Source organism: Tarenaya hassleriana, unplaced genomic scaffold, assembly GCF_000463585.1.
Source record: "Tarenaya hassleriana unplaced genomic scaffold, ASM46358v1 Cleome5, whole genome shotgun sequence".
Lineage (NCBI taxonomy): Eukaryota > Viridiplantae > Streptophyta > Magnoliopsida > Brassicales > Cleomaceae > Tarenaya > Tarenaya hassleriana.
The window spans coordinates 667,922-685,989 of NW_010967707.1; the positions used below are offsets into that span (position 1 = coordinate 667,922).

Below are 18,068 nucleotides of genomic sequence, written 5' to 3' on the forward strand. Positions count from 1 at the left end.
GGGGAGGAGACACAGTGACGATAGGGGAGGCGTTGGAAGCGGCTGCTATATCGATCGGCGATAAGCCGGTGGACCGTAAGGACGCCGCAGCTATTCATACGGCCGAAACTATAGTCACCGGTGGCAAGACTGTGCCAGGTGGAGTTGCAGCCGCAGCTGAGGCTGCCGCCGCTATGAACGAGATGAACGTGGAGAGCAAAGTCACGATAGCCGACGTTCTAACAGTAATGGACAAAAATAAAAAAGTAGAGAAATCCATTAGAGAGACAGGACTAGAGTAGAGACGTAATGTGAGTTTTGTTTGGTCGAATGTTTGCAGGATGCGATGGATAAGCTTCCAAGGGACAAGGAAGTAACGGGAGAGGATGCGGAAGCAGTGGTCGGGGCGGAACTGAGGAACAGCCCCGAGATGAAGACCACACCCGGCGGAGTGGCTGATTCCATGTCGGCTGGGGCAAGACTTAACCGACAGGTTTCATAGATGAGAGATCTCATCTTCGCTGAACAACAAAAGTGCATTAAACAATGTACTTGCTCGACAGTTCCCATAGATTGGTGGGTTTGGTTCTTTTTCTAATTTCAACTCGCTTGCAAATGCATCATTTCAAGCCTAAGCTTGTATCCGACAACAATGGAACTACATGTTATCCAACTCAGAAACAGTCTACAAGAAAATATCAGAAACATTGGAACATAGAGAAAAGTACCAAATACCTATTAAGGATCGGCTCCATCTGTCTTCGCACCGAAAGGGTCATGAGTTGGACCAACATCCTGTCCAATATGGCGCTGGACGAGCCGTTGCAGGTCGGACATGACCTTCGACTCACGCTTCGCCTTTTCTTCGTAGTTGAACATTGCCAATGCCCGTTTGTCTTCAGCACTGTAAACCTGGTTTTCCTTTCTGATACGAATAGCATTCATCCTCTGATGCCTGCTTCCACTCATCACATACCCAAGATCCTCAAACTTCTGAATTTCCTCTGCACTCAGACCCACTTCTCCTCTTCTCGGGATACGCTTACCTTGCTGCACGTACTGTGCAATGGCGTCTCCTTCACCTGGCCTTAAAGCGCCACCATAACTGATGTGCCCTTCAGCTTTCGGCAAAGGCATTGGGCCGACGGGTTCTTCGTTATCCATGGCTGGTTTCTTCTGTGACTCGATCATCTCCATGAACTTCAACACCTCTTCGTTGATTTCAGGTTGCTTTGCAGCTTCTTCTGCTTTTGCCTTCGAATCAGTATCCGAACTTCCACTTTCGCTCTCCGATCTTCTTCTCTTTCCTTTACTACGCCGGGAACCAGAACCCGAAGATTTCTTCCGCCTCTTGCTCTTTGACTTGGCATGGTCTTCATCCAATGACTCGGATTCCTCAGTTTGGCTTTCTTCATTGCTGCTCTCATCGGAGTCACTGTATCTCTTTTTCCTCTGTACCCGCCTTCTCCTGCTACGACTAATTTCGCTCTTCCTCTTCCCGATCTTCCTTCTCCGTCTCCTATCTTCATCATCCTCATCCGTACAGCTCTCGCTCTCTTCGGATTCACTATCGCTATACGCTCTCTTACGACTGCGCCTGCTCCTTGAGCTCTTACTCTTCTTCCTTCTCGAACTCGAATCACCCGAATCAGAATCCGACAAACTCCTCGCCTCTGAATCGGACTCTGACTTACCCGAACCAGATTTAGACAACGGTTTCACGTTAGATTCGATCGCTTTCGGTTTCGAATCCCTTCTTTCCCCGTCGTCGTAGCCGTCCTTATCCGGAATCTTGTCGGAGTTTTCATCGGAATCCTCGTTCGGATCTCTAGGAGGGCTAGGCGTGTTCTCCCAGAAGCAGAACCTCATCGATTTTCTCTTCCTCAGCCGCTTCTGCCTCCTGGACTCCTCGAAGCTCAATCCCTTCAACTCCTCATCGGATTCCGAATCAGATCCTCTTCCGTTTCTGTAATCGCGATCCAAGTATCCTCGACTCTTTCCAAATCTTCTCGGCAGCGAGTTCATTGTCATCCTCTCCGCACAACTACGGAGGAAAAAAAACAACAGATCTTCGTGCCCGACTCGGAAATTAGGGATTTGGAAATTAGGATCCCTTTCGGTGACTCGGCGCAGTGAAAAAGTCGTCGCGAGTCCGTGGACATATTTGGCCCAATGATAAGCCCAACAAAATTATCGTTTTTTAATGTTACCCCAAACTTTAGCTAGAGTCAATTGAGCCCCTGTACGAGGATAACGGAAACGATACCGTTTAGTTGCCCAATCAGATAATAAGTTGCTGACTTTAATAACTGTCATTTCTTTTTAAATTTACATATTTACTCCTCCATTTTCTTAATTATTACTATTCCGCAAAGACTTATCAAATTTATCAACTTGGCCCCAAACGCCAGAAAAACCGATATATTTACGACATCATAGTATCTAAGAGATTTATAGCATAACAAGAATCCAACAACTGGGAACATACGTCTTCTGTCACAAGTCATCCACTCACCAAAGACTAGTTCATGTTGAGACTCTCATTCACATTGGTCCTTCAAAGCTTCATGGCACATTGCATTGCATCGCATCAGAAACCTCAGATTCTTCCTCTGAGTGTTGTGAATCCAGAAATAAGCATTGTTTTTGCACTAATCATACTCTAACTCATCAGGTGTGACGGGTCGTTTCAGAGGAATGATCGACTTCTTCTCCACGTCCCTCGATAACGCCTTCCTCATATCTGAAACCGCAACAAAAAGTTTTAAAGGCAAAAAAAGACAACCAAGTATCATAAAACCATGAATGAAGCGTCTAATGATTGGTACGCAACAATCAAACTCACCTAACCCGTCCTCCTCTCCCGAATAATACCTTAACACCCGCCTATAGATTACATATCCAAGCTGCGAAAAAAGAGAAATAGTTTTATCTTAACGAAAAAAACAGTAATAGAAAGCCGTTTCATACTGCAAAGGCAGGAGGATTGTGCTCCCTTTTGTATGTTGGCATATTGCAGATTGCACAATACACAGGAATTACAAAATCCGTTCAGAACATTAGCAAGATATTATATAAGCATCTGCCATAACATCGTTATGCAGTATTTACCTTTTCATACATCTTAATGGCTGGCGTGTTGGAAGCTCTCACGAAGAGATCAACAAAATATGCCTTATCACTGCCAAGGTTAGAAGTAGAGATCAGTAATAAACCGCAAACATGGACACTGCCCATATTCAGTTGGAAAGAGTTCATCTTTCAGCACAGACATGGAAGAAGTCTACTGTAATTTCGCTCACAGTATTCACCATCTCTTGATCGAGTCAAGACCTACCAATATTAAGAGAAAATAACACCAAAAAATAGAACTTTTATGCCAATGTTCAGTCTTACATCTTATCACTGACATCTTCCAGCAGGTTCATCAATTTCTTAGCGAGCTGCTGCCTACGATACTCTGGAGAAACAGTTACAGCTGTTACATGACCATGCCAGGATTCACCTTGCCCTTCAACTTTCCCCATAACTGAAAATCATATAGAAGATTAGAGTCCAGGCACTGCAAATGAACACTGGCTGAGCAAAGAGAAACAGAAGATGGTTTATTGAGAGCATTGATCCTCTTTTTGGTGTTTCAATCAGTTCTAGCTCCTGAAATTTGATCTAAAAGAGGACATTCTGGGTCAACATAGAGAAGCTATCTTCACGGATTCTCAAATAAAAGTCAAGGGAACTTCTAGAAAAGAAAAAAAAACCCTGCAGAATCCATATCATCAGAGCAACCGGTCAATGCTATTGTGCATTCCAAAGAAAAGGAAGAACTGATGAAAGCGAGAAAAACACAAGCCAAAGGGGAAGCATGGGAAATATTCTTGTATGCCTATAATCAATGTCCAGTTTCGTTCATTCTTCAAGGACCTATGGTCTTCCATCTATTTTCAACAGGCAGCCAGAATATTAGACGAGGAGGAGCAAAAACCAGGCATCGCATAGAAGCCATTCTTCTAGAACAAGTGTAATAGTAGAATAAAACTAAAGATTTTCTCCTACAAACGCATTACACTGAGTCAAAATTTACAAAAACAAGAAACCAGAACCGAGGCAAAAGATGAAAGATTCTTACCATAACCCATGATCTGATTGGGAGGACCTTCAGCAACATGGAAATAGTCGGGCCATCGAGCTAAGTAAGTCATGTAGAAGGACATATTGAACTATGCATCAGAAGAGGTTGCCAAATCAACAAGAAACTACAGCCGAGAAAATCAGACAGAACCAGAAATGAAGAAGAAGCTTACGGTCTCTGTGAGGTGGTCGAGGTTCACGGAGGCAAACCGCAGAAGATCGTCACAGCTAAATCTGCGTATGGTCGTCATTTCCCTCTCACGATATATTTGAATTTCTGTCTGAATTCTGAAAAAAAATATTAAATTTTCGTGAAAACAAGCAAAGGAACAAGCTGTTGATGTAATCCTCGTGGTTTCAGAGTCAGAGATGGAAGCATTTACACCCAAAAAAAAAAAACATTTGTCCAAAATCGTTAATGAATCCGTCAAACAACTGAAGCAATGCTAGAAACTCATAAATTACGCAAATTGTTCAATGAAAGACATCACCAATGAAGTAAAAGCCTAGAAACAATAACACATTCCCTAGTTTGATCACTGTTCTTCATTCATACGCATCCATGCTCAAACACCGCCATTCAAGACAAAGCACCAAAATCTCAACCCCGCCTCTAGAAACACGTCAAATCATCGGAGAATCAACGAAGTTATCCAGTAACAAGTACCCTATCGGGTCAATCTATCTCTACGGATTCGAAATCTTCGAACTTATAAAAATCTTTCCTCAGAAGCAAGACAGAATGAAACAGCCCTTGAAGTACAATAGAGAATCACGGAACTCAAACACCAGAAACTCGTACCTCCAAATCTGCGATCTTCGACCCCTAAACTGGGCGAGCTCAGGAGAGAAACCGGGAATTCTGTGAATTCCAAGGAAGGGAGGAGAAAAAGCTGACGAACTTTCCTCCGAGATTCAAAAATCATATGCATATTGTCTCAGCTTCTGTCGACCCATAACGTTTTATACCTTGTGGGCCCTCGGCCCAAAGCCCACGATAACCTCAACATACCAATTCTGCATATAAATATTCCTAGTTAAATACAATTTTTTTTTTTTGAAATATTCACAAAAATTACACTTTAAACAAAAATTTTATAAACATTTCTAAAAAAAATAGACATAATTTTCGAGGGTTTCAAAACTACGTAACGGTATTAAATACCATATAGTTTGTTGTAAATTCTTGTAAGATTTATCATTTTATATATTTTTTTGGAAAGTTTAAAATTTATGTAGTAATTTAGAATTTGATAAATTTGACCGAGAGAAGCAAAATAATGAAAATTGAGAAAAAGTAGAAACAAATCATTGTGAACTTCTTTATGTAAATAAACATCGATAAAGAACGGCGATACACTTCTTTCGAAATTATTGGGCCGTAATGGGCCCAATAATATCTTAATGTTTTCACCCCGGCCTACTCCCAAAATCAATCGCTCGATAACAAAAAAAAATGTTGCTCCGGTCAGCTCGCGCCGCAACCCTAGCCTCCATTCGCCGCCTCTCCACCGCCGCATCGGAGACGGCGGCCGGAAATCCGGTAAAGCCACACGGAGATGGAGGCGTCGGAGGCGGCGGAGGCGGCGGCCGCAGAGACACACTTGGGGGGAGGCTGTTGGGCCTTGTGTATCGGAAACGCAGCGCCGTGGTTGCTATCCGGAAATGGAAGGAGGAAGGCCGTACTGTCCGCAAGTACGAGCTCAATCGTATCGTCAGAGAGCTTCGTAAGCTCAAGCGTTATAAGCACGCTCTCGAGGTTCAGTGACGCCTCTTTGAATTTTCTCTTCGTTTAATCCATCGACATTAGTCCGGCTTGCTTTTCATCTGTTTGGCCGCTTGGGTTGAGTTCATATTGTTAAATTATGTTGTTTTGTCGATGCAGATATGTGAATGGATGGTTTTGCAGGAGGATATTAAACTGCAACCTGGTGATTATGCCGTCCATTTGGATTTAATTACTAAAATTCGTGGTTTGAACAGTGCGGAGAAGTTTTTCGAAGATATTCCTGATCGAATGAGAGACCATTCTGTCTGCACATCTCTTCTCCATACGTATGTGCAGAGTAAGCTGTCTGATAAAGCCGAGGCTCTGTTTGAGAAAATGTCTGAATGTGGTTTCTTGAAGTCCCCTCTGCCTTACAATCACCTGATATCCATGTACATATCAAAAGGCCAACTTGACAAGGTCCCAGTACTTATTCAGGAACTAAAGAAGAATGTCACGCCTGATATTGTCACTTATAATCTATGGTTGACGGCCCTTGCCTCTGAAAATGATGTCGAAGCTGTGGAGAAGGTCTATCTTAAGCTGAAGCAGGCAAAGCTAGATCCAGACTGGGTGACTTTCAGTGTCCTAGCCAACTTGTACACAAAAAATGATTGTCTTGAAAAGGCAAAACTTGCTTTGAAAGAGATGGAGAAGTTGGTGTCTAAGAAGAACCGGGTGGCTTATGCTTCTCTGATAAGTTTGTATGGAAATATTGGGGACAAAGATGGGGTCAACCAAACATGGAAGAGGATGAGGTCGTGCTTTCGGAAAATGAATGATGCCGAGTACCTTAGTAAGATATCTGCACTGGTGAAACTCGGTCAATTTGCAGAAGCCAAAGATATCTATGATGAATGGGAGTCGGTTTCTGGGACCGGAGATGCTAGGATACCAAACCTAATTCTGGCGGAGCACATGAACAGAGGGGAGATGCATTTGGGAGAAACGTTTTTTCAAAGAGTGGTGGAAAAGGGCATTTCCCCAAGCTATTCTACATGGGAAATTCTTACGTGGGCCTATTTGAAGCATAAAGACTTGGATAAGGTATTAGATTGTTTCAAGAAGGCCATTGGTTCTGTGAAGGAGTGGACTCCGAATCTAAGACTGGTTAGAGAGGTATGCAAGGAACTCGAGGATCAGGGGAACGTCGAAGGAGCTGAAGAGCTATTGAATGTTCTTCGGAAGGCTGGCTATACGAACACTCAGCTTTACAACTCGCTTCTACGTACTTATGCTAAAGCTGGTAAAATGGCGCTTATAGTCGAAGAGCGAATGGCAAAGGATAACATAGAGTTAGATGAAGAAACGCACGACCTTATGCGACTAACCAGCAGGATGTGTGTGGCTTAAGCCTCGAGCAGTGTTTCCTAGCCAAATATGGCTGCGCAATTGCCTCTAGTGTCGATCTAAGATCTCATCAGCATCTCTTCCACAAGGTCAAACACAGAAGAAGCAATAAACGATACAGATGATGAATTTGATCAGTGTGGGGATAAATAGTCTTCGAACTCATGGCGAAGAGAAGTCTTGAGAGCGGTATACTCTTCAAAAGCTTGGTCATTTGAGTGGCGCGTGGAAAGCAACGTTTTTGGCATAGGAGAAACGTCAAGGTACATCATCCCAATTAGATTTTAAACCGTGTCCAGTATGTCCCGTTGAGTCTAGGATGATATGAACATTTGGGGATTGGACCTTTGAGACTTGAGGGAAAGTGTTCAGTTAGAAAATTACAATTTTGTAGAAACTGATGATGTGTCTTTTGATGGGTATTTGAATGATTTTTGGGAATTAACATTGTTGAATTATTGTTCCTCGTAACTCTTTGTCCCGAAAAAGACAAAACAGGGCATTGACTAAGATGTTTTTGCCGATGTGATGATCTAAGAGGAGGTTGACTAACCGAATAAACCTCCTCTGGGTTCCAGTGGAGTGGTTATGACTATCTCCCCCGTCTTATGTAAGCTTGAAGACTTGTGCCCATAGAGTGGGTTTGTTTACTTCTCAAGTACAAACCCAATGTAAATTATATTATGGGTTATGTCTTCTTCGCATGATAAAGAGTTCTGATTAGAGCTTTGGTCGGGTTGGTGAGGGCGGTTAAGAAGTTTGCACAGTTGAATGTTTATATATATATATATATAAAGGGTTTCGGTATCAGTGATTTAATGATTTGATTTTATTTAATGCACGAAATAAAACCAAGGTTATGAATAGTTTAAGGCGGGTCTAAACCGTGTGATGAGTCAGAGGATTTGGTCGTGGAATCATCATCCGGAAGTGTTGCGTGGGTTAGGGGTTTACCCAACACAACTCGACCCACTCCCCGACACGATCTCGGATTCTTGTGTGTTGCTCGAAAAGTCGTCAACTTTCTTGGCACCTAACCTTTTTGCTTGTAATGAATCAATATGCAAATGAAAATAATAGCAAAATTAAAAAAAAAAATAGTCAAAATTTTCTAGATGTCGAGACATAATCTCTATGGATTTTTGAAATCAGACTATGATCTTGTCCGAAAGTTTGTTTTTTTTTTGTTCAAATTAAATGATTTAGTTTTTATGCTGTCACATATTTACTATCAATTTTATCTTTTCAGTCGTCGTTTTAAGCATTTGCATCAATTCCTTAATCATTTTGTTTTGTTTTGTATTTAATGCCTTTAAATGCAACTTTTGAAGATTCGAATTGAAAAAATTGTAACAGGCAACCCGAATTCAAAATCTTGAAACCATTTTTGAAAAAAAGAACCTTAAATGACTGCCGCATCAACATCATCATATGTTAATTTGCAGAGAATAAAAAAAATATCATAAAAAAAAATCCTAAACAAAATCGTGTCTTCCATTGGAGTGAGAGTATTTATAGTTAAGTTTCAGGTTAGAAGTTGGAGCTCTTCGTCTTCCTCGACAAAGGGAACTCGATTTCTGAGATGGGTGACGTCATCGGTCTCGAAGATGAGCTCATTTGGTTACCTTCTCATCTCCTCCAAGAAGACTCCTCTGATCACCCAAACTCAGACAAGGTTCTTGTCTTTCTTTTTTGTTGCTTGAATTTCATCACAATTATATATTATATCAATGAAATTTCCATATATATATATCGTTGGATCGATACGGTATTAGTTTTGTTCTCTACAGCCTACAAGAAAGCATCACCACCGCTTCTACCACCGCCACCACCGCCGGCCGATTGTGTCTCCGGCAGAAAACGCTCCATTGGTAACTTTTTTTTTTTTTGTTGGATGACAAAACCCACGTTTTAAAATGAGGAACGAAGTTGATATTTGTCATATTTACCACAAAAAAATCTTAATATTAGCAATATATTGTTATCTAGCAAGAGATGTAAATCATGATATTTCTGCCCTTACATGTTGTGTTGATGGATTTGGTGTCAAGAATTGGAGAGTCCAACCAAAACAGAAGAACCAAAGTACCAATTGGAAAAGGAATGGAGATGAACGTATGCAAGCATTCTTCTTAGCTTCAGGCCCCGCCACTTCCGGCACCGGAGTTTTCCTTCCGACCACCGCTTCCTGTCCTTCCAAAAAGAAACCTGGTACGATAACTATACATACATGCATATACATATATATGTCCAAAAGCTTGTATATAATAATGCTCCTACTACACGGAAATTAATTATGTTGTTCTTGATCCGAATCCATTTCATTATGCCTGGTTATAATCGTCAGCCATTCGTAATATACACAATATCATCGGATTATATACAAGATGGATCTTCATGCACGTGTGTATATATGTATATAATAAACAGCTTGCGCTCCGGTTCTACTTCCATCACGAGTGGTTCAAGCCCTAAACCTCAACGTCCACTCCCTCGGCTTGCAGGTTTCTCCACGTCCAGGTCCATTTTCATATAGATTCTCTCAGTCCAATCTGTACGTACGTATATGCGTATGTATGTATATGTGTATGCTTGTTGCTGTAATGACACAGATGGGGAAAATGGTTCGAGGAAGAAAAACAGAGTGGAAGGATCCACCGGAAAATCTGGAGAGGCGAATCTCATCAGCTCCCCTGAGATGGTTCTTCCCGAGGAATGGACCTACTGATTCATATATATATACATACACACACACATATAATTCATATTTATAATTATACATATCGATCGAGAGAAAAAAAATAATCTCGTCCACCCTTTGTAGACTTGTTTCCCGATTCAGATGCTTCGTTACCGTTGGATGTACACAATTCAATAAAAATGATTGCATTTTGGAAATTTTTTTGTGTTATTTACTTTTTTACGTTATGATTTCGCAGAAGAATTCGTCTCTTGTTATTTTATTTTCCTCATCGAAAGGGGTCCAATTTGTTCAATTGTAAACTCTGGGGTCCAAATGTAAAAACAAAAATAAACTTGACATCCGTTTTCGCTACGATATAATAAGAAGGGTTTTGGGTTAATTTTGCTAATTTCATTCTCTGTTTCCTTCTCGATCCATCCTCCTTCCTTTCCACCGTGTCGCCGTCACTCCGAACTCCCGTCGATTTTTCTCTCACCATCACTCGTCGCCGGCGGAGCTGCCTTCATTGCCGGAATCTCGCCGGTATACTTATGCCGTCTTCTTCTTTGCCTTTTCAGTACTTCTTCCTTCTTCCGCCATTGTCGGCTTTGTTACTCTGACCCGAATGACTCATTTGATCAGCGATTCGTGATGTTTCATAAGTTTCCGTGGAAGTTTCAGGACGCTAGATCTTTCTCCGAGGAGGAGGAGCGGGAAGAAGGAGGAGAAGATGATCTTCAAGATCGAGGACGTAACGGTGTATTTCCCGTATGATAACATATACCCAGAACAATACGAGTACATGGTGGAGCTCAAGCGTGCCCTTGACGCCAAGGGCCATTGCCTTCTCGAAATGCCCACAGGAACCGGCAAAACCATTGCCCTTCTCTCACTCATCACTAGCTATCGTCTCTCTCGTCCCGATTCTCCTATCAAGCTCGTCTACTGCACTCGTACAGTTCACGAGATGGAGAAAACCCTAGCTGAGCTTAAGCTTCTTCATGACTACCAGCTTCGTCATCTGGGTCTCCAGGCCAAGATCCTTGCGATTGGGCTTTCCTCTCGGAAGAATCTGTGTGTCAATCCTAGGGTTTTGGCGGCGGAAAATCGAGATTCGGTTGACGCGTCGTGTCGGAAGCGGACAGCGAGTTGGGTTAGGGCTCTGGCGGCAGAAAACCCAAATGTGGAGCTCTGTGAGTACTTTGAGAACTACGAGAAAGCGGCTGAGAATGCTCTGTTGCCTCCCGGTGTTTATACTTTAGAGGTAAAGATCTAAGCTTTTGGTTCAAAGATTCATTTTTATTCGTTTTGCTATGTCGGGCATCTGAATTCCAGACCTGTTTCAGCTTGAATCACCTTCAACACCAACTTAGCTAAAGTTCTTTGTTTTTCCATGTTTCTGGAAGTGGATGGTTAACATGGGTTATGCGCATTTTGGTTGATGGTATTTGTTGTATTTTGATATTAGGATTTAAGGTCGTTTGGTAAGGAGAAAGGGTGGTGCCCTTACTTCTTCGCGAGGCATATGGTGCAGTTTGCCAATGTTATTGTGTATAGCTACCAGTACTTGCTTGATCCCAAGGTTGCTGGAATCATATCAAAGGAGTTGCAGAAAGAGTCTGTTGTGGTGTTTGATGAGGCGCATAATATCGATAATGTGTGTATTGAAGCGCTCAGTGTCAGTGTGAGGAGGGTTACCCTTGAAGGAGCTACTCGGAACCTTAATAAAATGAGGCAAGAAATTGATAGGTATGCTTTTCCTTCTGTCCATATGACTCTGCAACTCTCTTGATAAACGTTTGGTTGAAAATTTTTCTTCTTTTTTTTTTTCCTTTTTTATTTGTTGCTTGGTGTGGAAATTTTTGGACTATACATGCATAAGCATAACTTCACAAGAAGAGTATGTAGATGTATGATATTGTTTCTTGTAAAGTTGTAACTGTATTTTGACAACTCTTGACACATGGCTGTGATCATTTGCCTCATCTTTATGCTCTTAAAGTTGTCATGATTCAGTACAGGAAAGGACCTGGTTGCTTGCTGATACTTCTTTTAAAATCTCATCATGTTATTAAATTTGCTGAAAATGGTAGGAAGGTTCAAGGCAACAGATGCTGGAAGATTGCGTGCTGAATACAATCGGCTTGTTGAGGGTTTAGCACTGAGAGGAGACTTAGCTCGTAAGTATTTTGCCAACAAAGCTAGTGCTTATTTGGATTAGATATGTAAACCGGTGTGATAAATAGTAGACATCTTCTGATTCTCTGAACTTGATGTGGAATATATACTTTTTTCTGCAGAAACGGATCAATGGCTTGCAAATCCTGCTCTGCCAGATGATATTCTAAAGGAAGCTGTTCCTGGAAATATTCGACGGGCTGAGCATTTTGTGCATGTTTTACGCCGATTAGTTCAGTACTTGAGAGGACGGCTGGAAACCGAAAATGTAGAGAAAGAAAGCCCAGTTAGTTTTGTTAACTCGCTGAATACTCAAGCAGGGATTGATCAGAAAGCGCTGAAGTTCTGTTATGACCGGCTCCATTCTCTGATGTTGACCCTTGAAATTACAGATACAGATGAATTTTTACCTATCCAGGCAGTGTGTGACTTTGCAACTCTCGTGGGGACATATGCACGTGGTTTTTCGATCATAATTGAGCCCTTTGACGAGAGAATGCCTCATATTCCTGATCCCATATTGCAAGTAAGTGTGTTCTGGTCTGCTTGTGATTTTCTAAATACACCATTTGGTTCATATGTGAACCACCTTCAATTTGTACCATTTGATCATCTGATTGGCGATAATTGGTATTGATTGATGCATCTCTTCTTTTGTCTTTTAGCTGAGCTGCCACGATGCATCTCTGGCAGTAAAGCCAGTATTTGACCGTTTCCAATCAGTAGTGATTACTTCTGGCACTCTGAGCCCAATTGATCTCTATCCCCGCCTTCTTAATTTCCATCCTGTTGTTAGTCGAAGCTTCAAAATGTCAATGACAAGAGATTGCATATGCCCCATGGTTCTTACTCGAGGAAGGTATGAGAAATTTCCAAGTGTTTTCCTTTCCGATTAATTTACCCCGTAAAATTCAAAGCTCTTTGTTTCCTCTTATTTATTTTGTGTTTTAACTTGTGATTTATGTCCCTTTTTTTCAGTGATCAGCTTCCCGTTAGCACCAAGTTTGATATGAGAAGTGATCCTGGTGTCGTAAGGAATTACGGAAAGCTTTTGGTAGAGATGGTTTCTATTGTTCCTGATGGAGTTGTGTGCTTCTTTGTCAGTTATTCATACATGGATGGCATTATTGCTACTTGGAACGAAACTGGAATTCTGAAGGTGAGATGTTGGTCCTCTTACTCTGTGGTTCATGTCTTTTCATGCTGGAATGATTCTCCATTTGGCCATGAAAAATTTTGTAGCTCAGTGCGGTCCATGGTTAGCTAGAAACAGAACCATTGGTGGTGCTTCAAAATATATTCTCAGATATGCAGCTACTGCAATAATGTAGACATGCCTGGTAAAGATTTCTTAAGGCTGTTAAATGTTGTAGGAAATAATGCAACACAAGCTTGTCTTCATTGAAACACAAGATGTTGTAGAAACAACATTGGCACTTGACAATTATCGTAAGGCCTGTGATTGTGGAAGAGGTGCAGTTTTCTTCTCTGTTGCCAGGTAAAAATCCGACATTTCAGCCCCCGTTTACCATGCTCATGTGGCTCACTCTTGTTTCTGATTTCAATAAAGCTTTGCAATTGAAGGGAGAGAGAGAGAGAGACTAATTTCCATTGGTCTTGCACCTAAATTGCATGTATTTTGTGAATTGGGATGATTTTGTACATTTATATTGACTTGTACTTGTCTATTTGGATTTTTCGAACAAATTAATTACATTTTATAGTTGGATGGCAGGGGAAAGGTGGCTGAAGGTATCGATTTTGATAGGCATTATGGCAGACTGGTGATTATGTTTGGTGTTCCTTTTCAATATACATTAAGCAAGTGAGTTTCTTTCTAGGATATGTGTTTTTCTTTTACCTTTTCTGTTTTGCTGCTTCCGCTGTTTCATCAGAAGTTGTTCTACTGAAAGATGCTTAGAGCTTAAGGAAAATAATGCAGAATATTACTTGCTCGGTTGGAGTACCTGCGTGACACGTTTCAGATAAAGGAAGGCGATTTCCTTACATTTGATGCCTTGGTATGTTTCCACCTTCCCATTTCTATGATTCTTACTGAATGAAACAAACATATGATTTTTTTTGTAACATTTATCCCTGGCTGTGACTACTAATGCAATTTAACTTCTTAACTAACAGAGGCAAGCGGCTCAATGTGTTGGGCGAGTTATTCGGTCCAAGGCTGATTACGGAATGATGATATTTGCTGACAAGAGGTATATCCCTTGCTCTCAGACTAATCCATCGAGTATAGATTTGTGAACTATAGATATCTCTATGCAGGTATAGAATATAAGATTCTTGGTATCCTGTTACCTAACAATGAAGAAATTCTTGGGATGGAAAGAACATAGGTTGATGGGAGATGGGTTATTAGGCAATATATCCTGTATAAGCTATACCTAGGAAGTGTTGCTTAAGACCAAGAAACTCATAGCTTGTCCAATTATCTACGAGGAACTATTTTTTGCTGCATGTTCTTTTTTCTTTTTGGTAATGTGTCCTAACACTCTCACCATTGATGGGATCATTCATACTGCAGATATAGCCGTCATGATAAACGCTCCAAATTACCCGGTTGGATCCTCTCGCACCTGCGTGAAGCTCACCTGAACCTGAGTACCGACATGGCTATCCACATTGCCAGAGAGGTAAACTTTCACTTACAATCGCTGCATAAGTAACTTAACTATGGTTAAAAATGCACCTGAGTTGGTTAAAACTCGGGTTTACAGTTCTTGCGGAAAATGGCTCAACCGTACGACAAGGCGGGTGGTAATACGGGGAGGAAAACCCTTCTCTCGCAAGAAGATTTGGAGAAGATTGCTGAGTCTGGTGTTCAAGACATGGGCTATTAGAAAGAAGAAGAAAAAAACCCTAAAAAGGAAGAAGAAGACTTTAGCATGGCTTATGGAAGGTTTCTATACAAAGATTTTGATATGAATTTTGAACAGCCGGACACGGACCAGATATCCAAATCTCAGGCTTCTCCTCAACTCAAAGTGCTGTTTTGCCTTTCTGTTATTGTAATCTTATGTTCCCTTTCCTGTCTCTGTTTTTTTTTTTTTTTTTTTTTTTTTTTTTTTTTGTAGTTTTATTCGGTTGCCCTTGTGGCTAGTGAGATTATTAATTATTCTATTTAATAATAATATGGAGTCTAAATCTAAATTTTGTATTAAGAAAAGACACGGTTTCGTGTATGATTTTTGGTCCGAAACCATGGGGGAAGAAGTCGGAAGTAAGATACGTTAGAGACACCATGAAGTGGCTAAGATATTTGCCAATCCCATTTCTTTGAAATTGCTAATCTTCATTTGCATTAAGTGTTTTGTTTTTTCCCTTTATGTTTTAAAATTATTAAAATAATGTTTTCTTACCTAATCTCCCAATTTTTGGGTGGAAATTAGTTAAGTAACCTAAAATAATTCAGATATTGCAAATTAGTGGCCAAGATATTGCATGACTTTTCATTATATACTTTGGACCAACAATTTCCATTTCAAAAAAAAAAAGACTGAACACCGTTCTATACGAATCAAGTCCATTAGATATACGAATTTGATGTTAAATTTGTACAAATCTGCATCACACTTGGTTAAAATTTAATTTTGTTATCACAAATTTCAACATTATAATCATAAAAAACCATGTTCCATTATATCCCAAGCAAATGAAGCCGAGGACAAATTCATGGGTCGATGTTCCACTAAACGTAACTCACCGGCGACCATAATGCAATGCGCATGCACTACTATCACAATGTCATTACCCCATATATATCACCTCATGTTTCCTCTGATTCATGTCTCTTTCGTTGAAAAGATTGAATCCACGTCAAAGGTTGTCTCCCACTACAACATTTATACATATATACGTCGTATAGAGGGTATACATATATACTCAGACCAGATTCTTGAGGTTCTTGGATCGTAACCATGCCGTCCGCAACGATCGACATTGCAGCTTCTGGTGGTGGTGATGGAGGAAGAGTTAGGTCGAGGAAGGGGAAGACAGAAGCCCGTATCGGGTTTTTGAGATCATGTCTTGTCTCGTTCGAGAAGAAGAAGAGAAGCAAGGCTGACATCAGAAGAGTTGTGCATAGCGTCAAGGTTGGGTTTGCGTTAGTATTGGCCTCTCTCCTCTTTCTTCTCGACCCTCTCTACAAGAAAGTTGGCGATAACGCCATGTGGGCTATCATGACTGTCGTTGTCACCTTCGAGTTCTTCGCCGGTATATACTGAAACTCCCTCTTCTCGATCTTCTGCAATCTAATTTCTTGTCGGGCTCTTGTGTTGAATCAAGAAGCGTTTCAACTACATGATCTTTCGCAGGTGCAACCCTCTGTAAGGGCTTGAACCGGGGGCTCGGCACAATACTGGGAGGTGGGTTAGGGTGTTTGGCTGCAGCCTTGGCTCAAGAAGTAGGCGGATTCGGACATGCTTTTGTGATTCTCGCATTCGTTTTCGTATTCGGTAAGCAAAAGGAATCGTCTCTTCTTGGAACAAACCTGCAATCTTTAGAACGAGTTTTCTGAGGGGGAATCAACGTTTTCAGGTGCCGGTGCTTCGTATTCAAGATTGGTTCCAGCCATCAAGAAGAGATATGACTATGGGGCATTGATATTCATCCTCACGTTTAACCTGGTGGTTGTGTCTGGCGTACGAGCAGAGAGAGTGTTGGAGTTAGCTCGGGAACGCCTTCTGACTATCGTTATCGGATTCTGCCTCTGTATCTTCGTCAGCTTGCTCGTTTTTCCTTTGTGGGCAAGCGACGAACTTCACGATTCACTCGCTTCAAGATTCAGAGACCTCTCCGGATCAATTGAAGGTTGCTTGGATGAATATTTCAGATCCCCTGAAAACAAACCCAGTTTCAGTTTCAGCGGCTGCAAATCGGTTCTGCATTCGAAGTTAAGGGATGAAACTCTGGTAAAAGCTTTTAAATCTTGAAACGGCGATTAAATCTTTTTACTTAAAGATATGTATCAGAGCTATGTTGTGTCTCTTGTGAATCTTGAAGGCGAATTTCGCTAAATGGGAGCCATGTCATGGAAGGTTCAGGCTTTTTCACCCGTGGGACAAGTATCTGCAGATCGGAGAACTTCTTCGTGACCTTGCTGCAACTATCCTTTTGTTCGAACCTTGTCTCAGATCCTCTAAAGAGGTACCTAAATGTGTGTGTGTGTGTATATATAAAGCAAACAGTCCCGTCTGTGATGTGAGATTTGTGTCAGCAGGCTTCCGAGTTGCTGAAACAGTCGATTGAAGAACCGAGTGAGCTCACAGGGACAACCCTTGTCTGGATCTTGGGAGAGCTCGGAGAAAGCATCACGAGAATGAGAAGAAGCGAGCTATCGGAGGACATAACGCCAAAGCTGAAAGCTGTGAGGAGAGAGCTGAGTTCAACGGGTCGGAAACTGGGAAAGGAGGGTTCCTCGGCCGGAGACGTAATGGCAATCATGAGCTTTCTGTTCGTGCTATCTGAGACAGTAAACAAGGTTGAAGAAGTGGCAAAAGAAGTGGAAGAGCTGACAAAGCTTGTCCAGCCTGCAGGAGAAGCACCAGATAACATGAATGGAATAGCCACTGGTGTAAATCCAGAACTCGCCAAGAAATGTGAACAGATGTGTTAAGAGACCAGAGATGAATAATGGGTTTTGTCAGATCCAGTCACAAGTATCACATATAGATTCTGTTCAGACCAGAGTGTATAATCCCTTGTTGGTTCTGCGGCTCGAAGCGTGCAAAAGTGCTATCCGTTTCAGCAACGAATCAAATATCCCGACGCCATTGGTCGGTGGATTACATAAGCATGGCTGATAGTGACACCATCCCCACCATTTCAAACATCAGATTTCACTCAAAACACAACAAGTATACGTAACATGATGTGTATATATATATATATATATACATACATAGTCACATGCATATACCGACAGTACCTACCCTGATGAATCTGGTCAGCTTCTGGAGTCTATTC

General features: G+C 41.4%; 7 protein-coding genes across 9 annotated transcripts in view; 5 read left to right on the forward strand and 2 right to left on the reverse strand.

Moving 5' to 3' along the window:
• The window catches only part of LOC104825994 (late embryogenesis abundant protein 3-like), a 1,642-nt gene extending 950 nt beyond the window's left edge, over positions 1-692 (forward strand). The window contains exons 3-4 of the mRNA XM_010558479.2: positions 7-224; positions 320-692. Of these exons, the coding sequence (XP_010556781.1) occupies positions 7-224; positions 320-481 (380 nt within the window). The 3' untranslated portion in view covers positions 482-692. The remainder of the gene's footprint in view (positions 1-6; positions 225-319) is intronic.
• On the reverse strand, positions 561-2,102 carry LOC104825995 (NKAP family protein UM04995-like). The gene has a single exon (XM_010558480.2). It carries the CDS (start codon positions 2,008-2,010, stop codon positions 718-720), a length of 1,293 nt encoding a protein of 430 aa, XP_010556782.1. The 5' UTR covers positions 2,011-2,102; the 3' UTR covers positions 561-717.
• A 240-nt stretch (positions 2,103-2,342) lies between these two features.
• Positions 2,343-5,022, reverse strand: LOC104825996 (N-alpha-acetyltransferase 20). Its single transcript, XM_010558481.2, has 7 exons — positions 4,910-5,022; positions 4,281-4,395; positions 4,106-4,196; positions 3,376-3,508; positions 3,091-3,160; positions 2,825-2,885; positions 2,343-2,722 (listed from the first exon to the last, which is right to left on the reverse strand). Exons 2-7 carry the CDS (start codon positions 4,356-4,358, stop codon positions 2,631-2,633), a joined length of 525 nt encoding a protein of 174 aa, XP_010556783.1. The 5' UTR covers positions 4,359-4,395; positions 4,910-5,022; the 3' UTR covers positions 2,343-2,630.
• A 519-nt stretch (positions 5,023-5,541) lies between these two features.
• On the forward strand, positions 5,542-7,689 carry LOC104825997 (pentatricopeptide repeat-containing protein At4g02820, mitochondrial). The gene is made up of 2 exons (XM_010558482.1): positions 5,542-5,866; positions 5,993-7,689. The coding sequence occupies exons 1-2, from the start codon at positions 5,564-5,566 to the stop codon at positions 7,226-7,228; spliced, it is 1,539 nt and encodes a 512-aa protein (XP_010556784.1). The 5' UTR covers positions 5,542-5,563; the 3' UTR covers positions 7,229-7,689.
• Positions 7,690-8,572: 883 nt separating this feature from the next.
• Positions 8,573-10,110, forward strand: LOC104825998. Of its 3 annotated transcripts, none has more exons than XM_019204080.1 (5): positions 8,574-8,900; positions 9,016-9,096; positions 9,277-9,436; positions 9,656-9,729; positions 9,838-10,110. In XM_019204080.1, exons 1-5 carry the CDS (start codon positions 8,808-8,810, stop codon positions 9,997-9,999), a joined length of 570 nt encoding a protein of 189 aa, XP_019059625.1. In that variant the 5' UTR covers positions 8,574-8,807; the 3' UTR covers positions 10,000-10,110. The 3 variants fall into 3 exon arrangements, with proteins under 3 accessions (XP_019059624.1, XP_019059625.1, XP_010556785.1); XM_010558483.2 differs by having other exon boundaries at positions 8,581-8,900; positions 9,656-9,745; XM_019204079.1 differs by having other exon boundaries at positions 8,573-8,900; positions 9,656-10,110.
• A 203-nt stretch (positions 10,111-10,313) lies between these two features.
• LOC104825999 (DNA repair helicase XPD) lies at positions 10,314-14,982 on the forward strand. The gene is made up of 13 exons (XM_010558484.2): positions 10,314-10,451; positions 10,590-11,172; positions 11,377-11,657; positions 12,006-12,088; positions 12,209-12,612; positions 12,752-12,945; positions 13,065-13,245; positions 13,460-13,584; positions 13,822-13,911; positions 14,029-14,107; positions 14,226-14,302; positions 14,629-14,737; positions 14,822-14,982. Exons 2-13 carry the CDS (start codon positions 10,639-10,641, stop codon positions 14,942-14,944), a joined length of 2,280 nt encoding a protein of 759 aa, XP_010556786.1. The 5' UTR covers positions 10,314-10,451; positions 10,590-10,638; the 3' UTR covers positions 14,945-14,982.
• Positions 14,983-15,650: 668 nt separating this feature from the next.
• On the forward strand, positions 15,651-17,895 carry LOC104826000 (aluminum-activated malate transporter 8-like). The gene is made up of 5 exons (XM_010558485.1): positions 15,651-16,316; positions 16,418-16,558; positions 16,641-17,014; positions 17,106-17,249; positions 17,323-17,895. The coding sequence occupies exons 1-5, from the start codon at positions 16,022-16,024 to the stop codon at positions 17,716-17,718; spliced, it is 1,350 nt and encodes a 449-aa protein (XP_010556787.1). The 5' UTR covers positions 15,651-16,021; the 3' UTR covers positions 17,719-17,895.
• Positions 17,896-18,068: the final 173 nt, after the last annotated feature.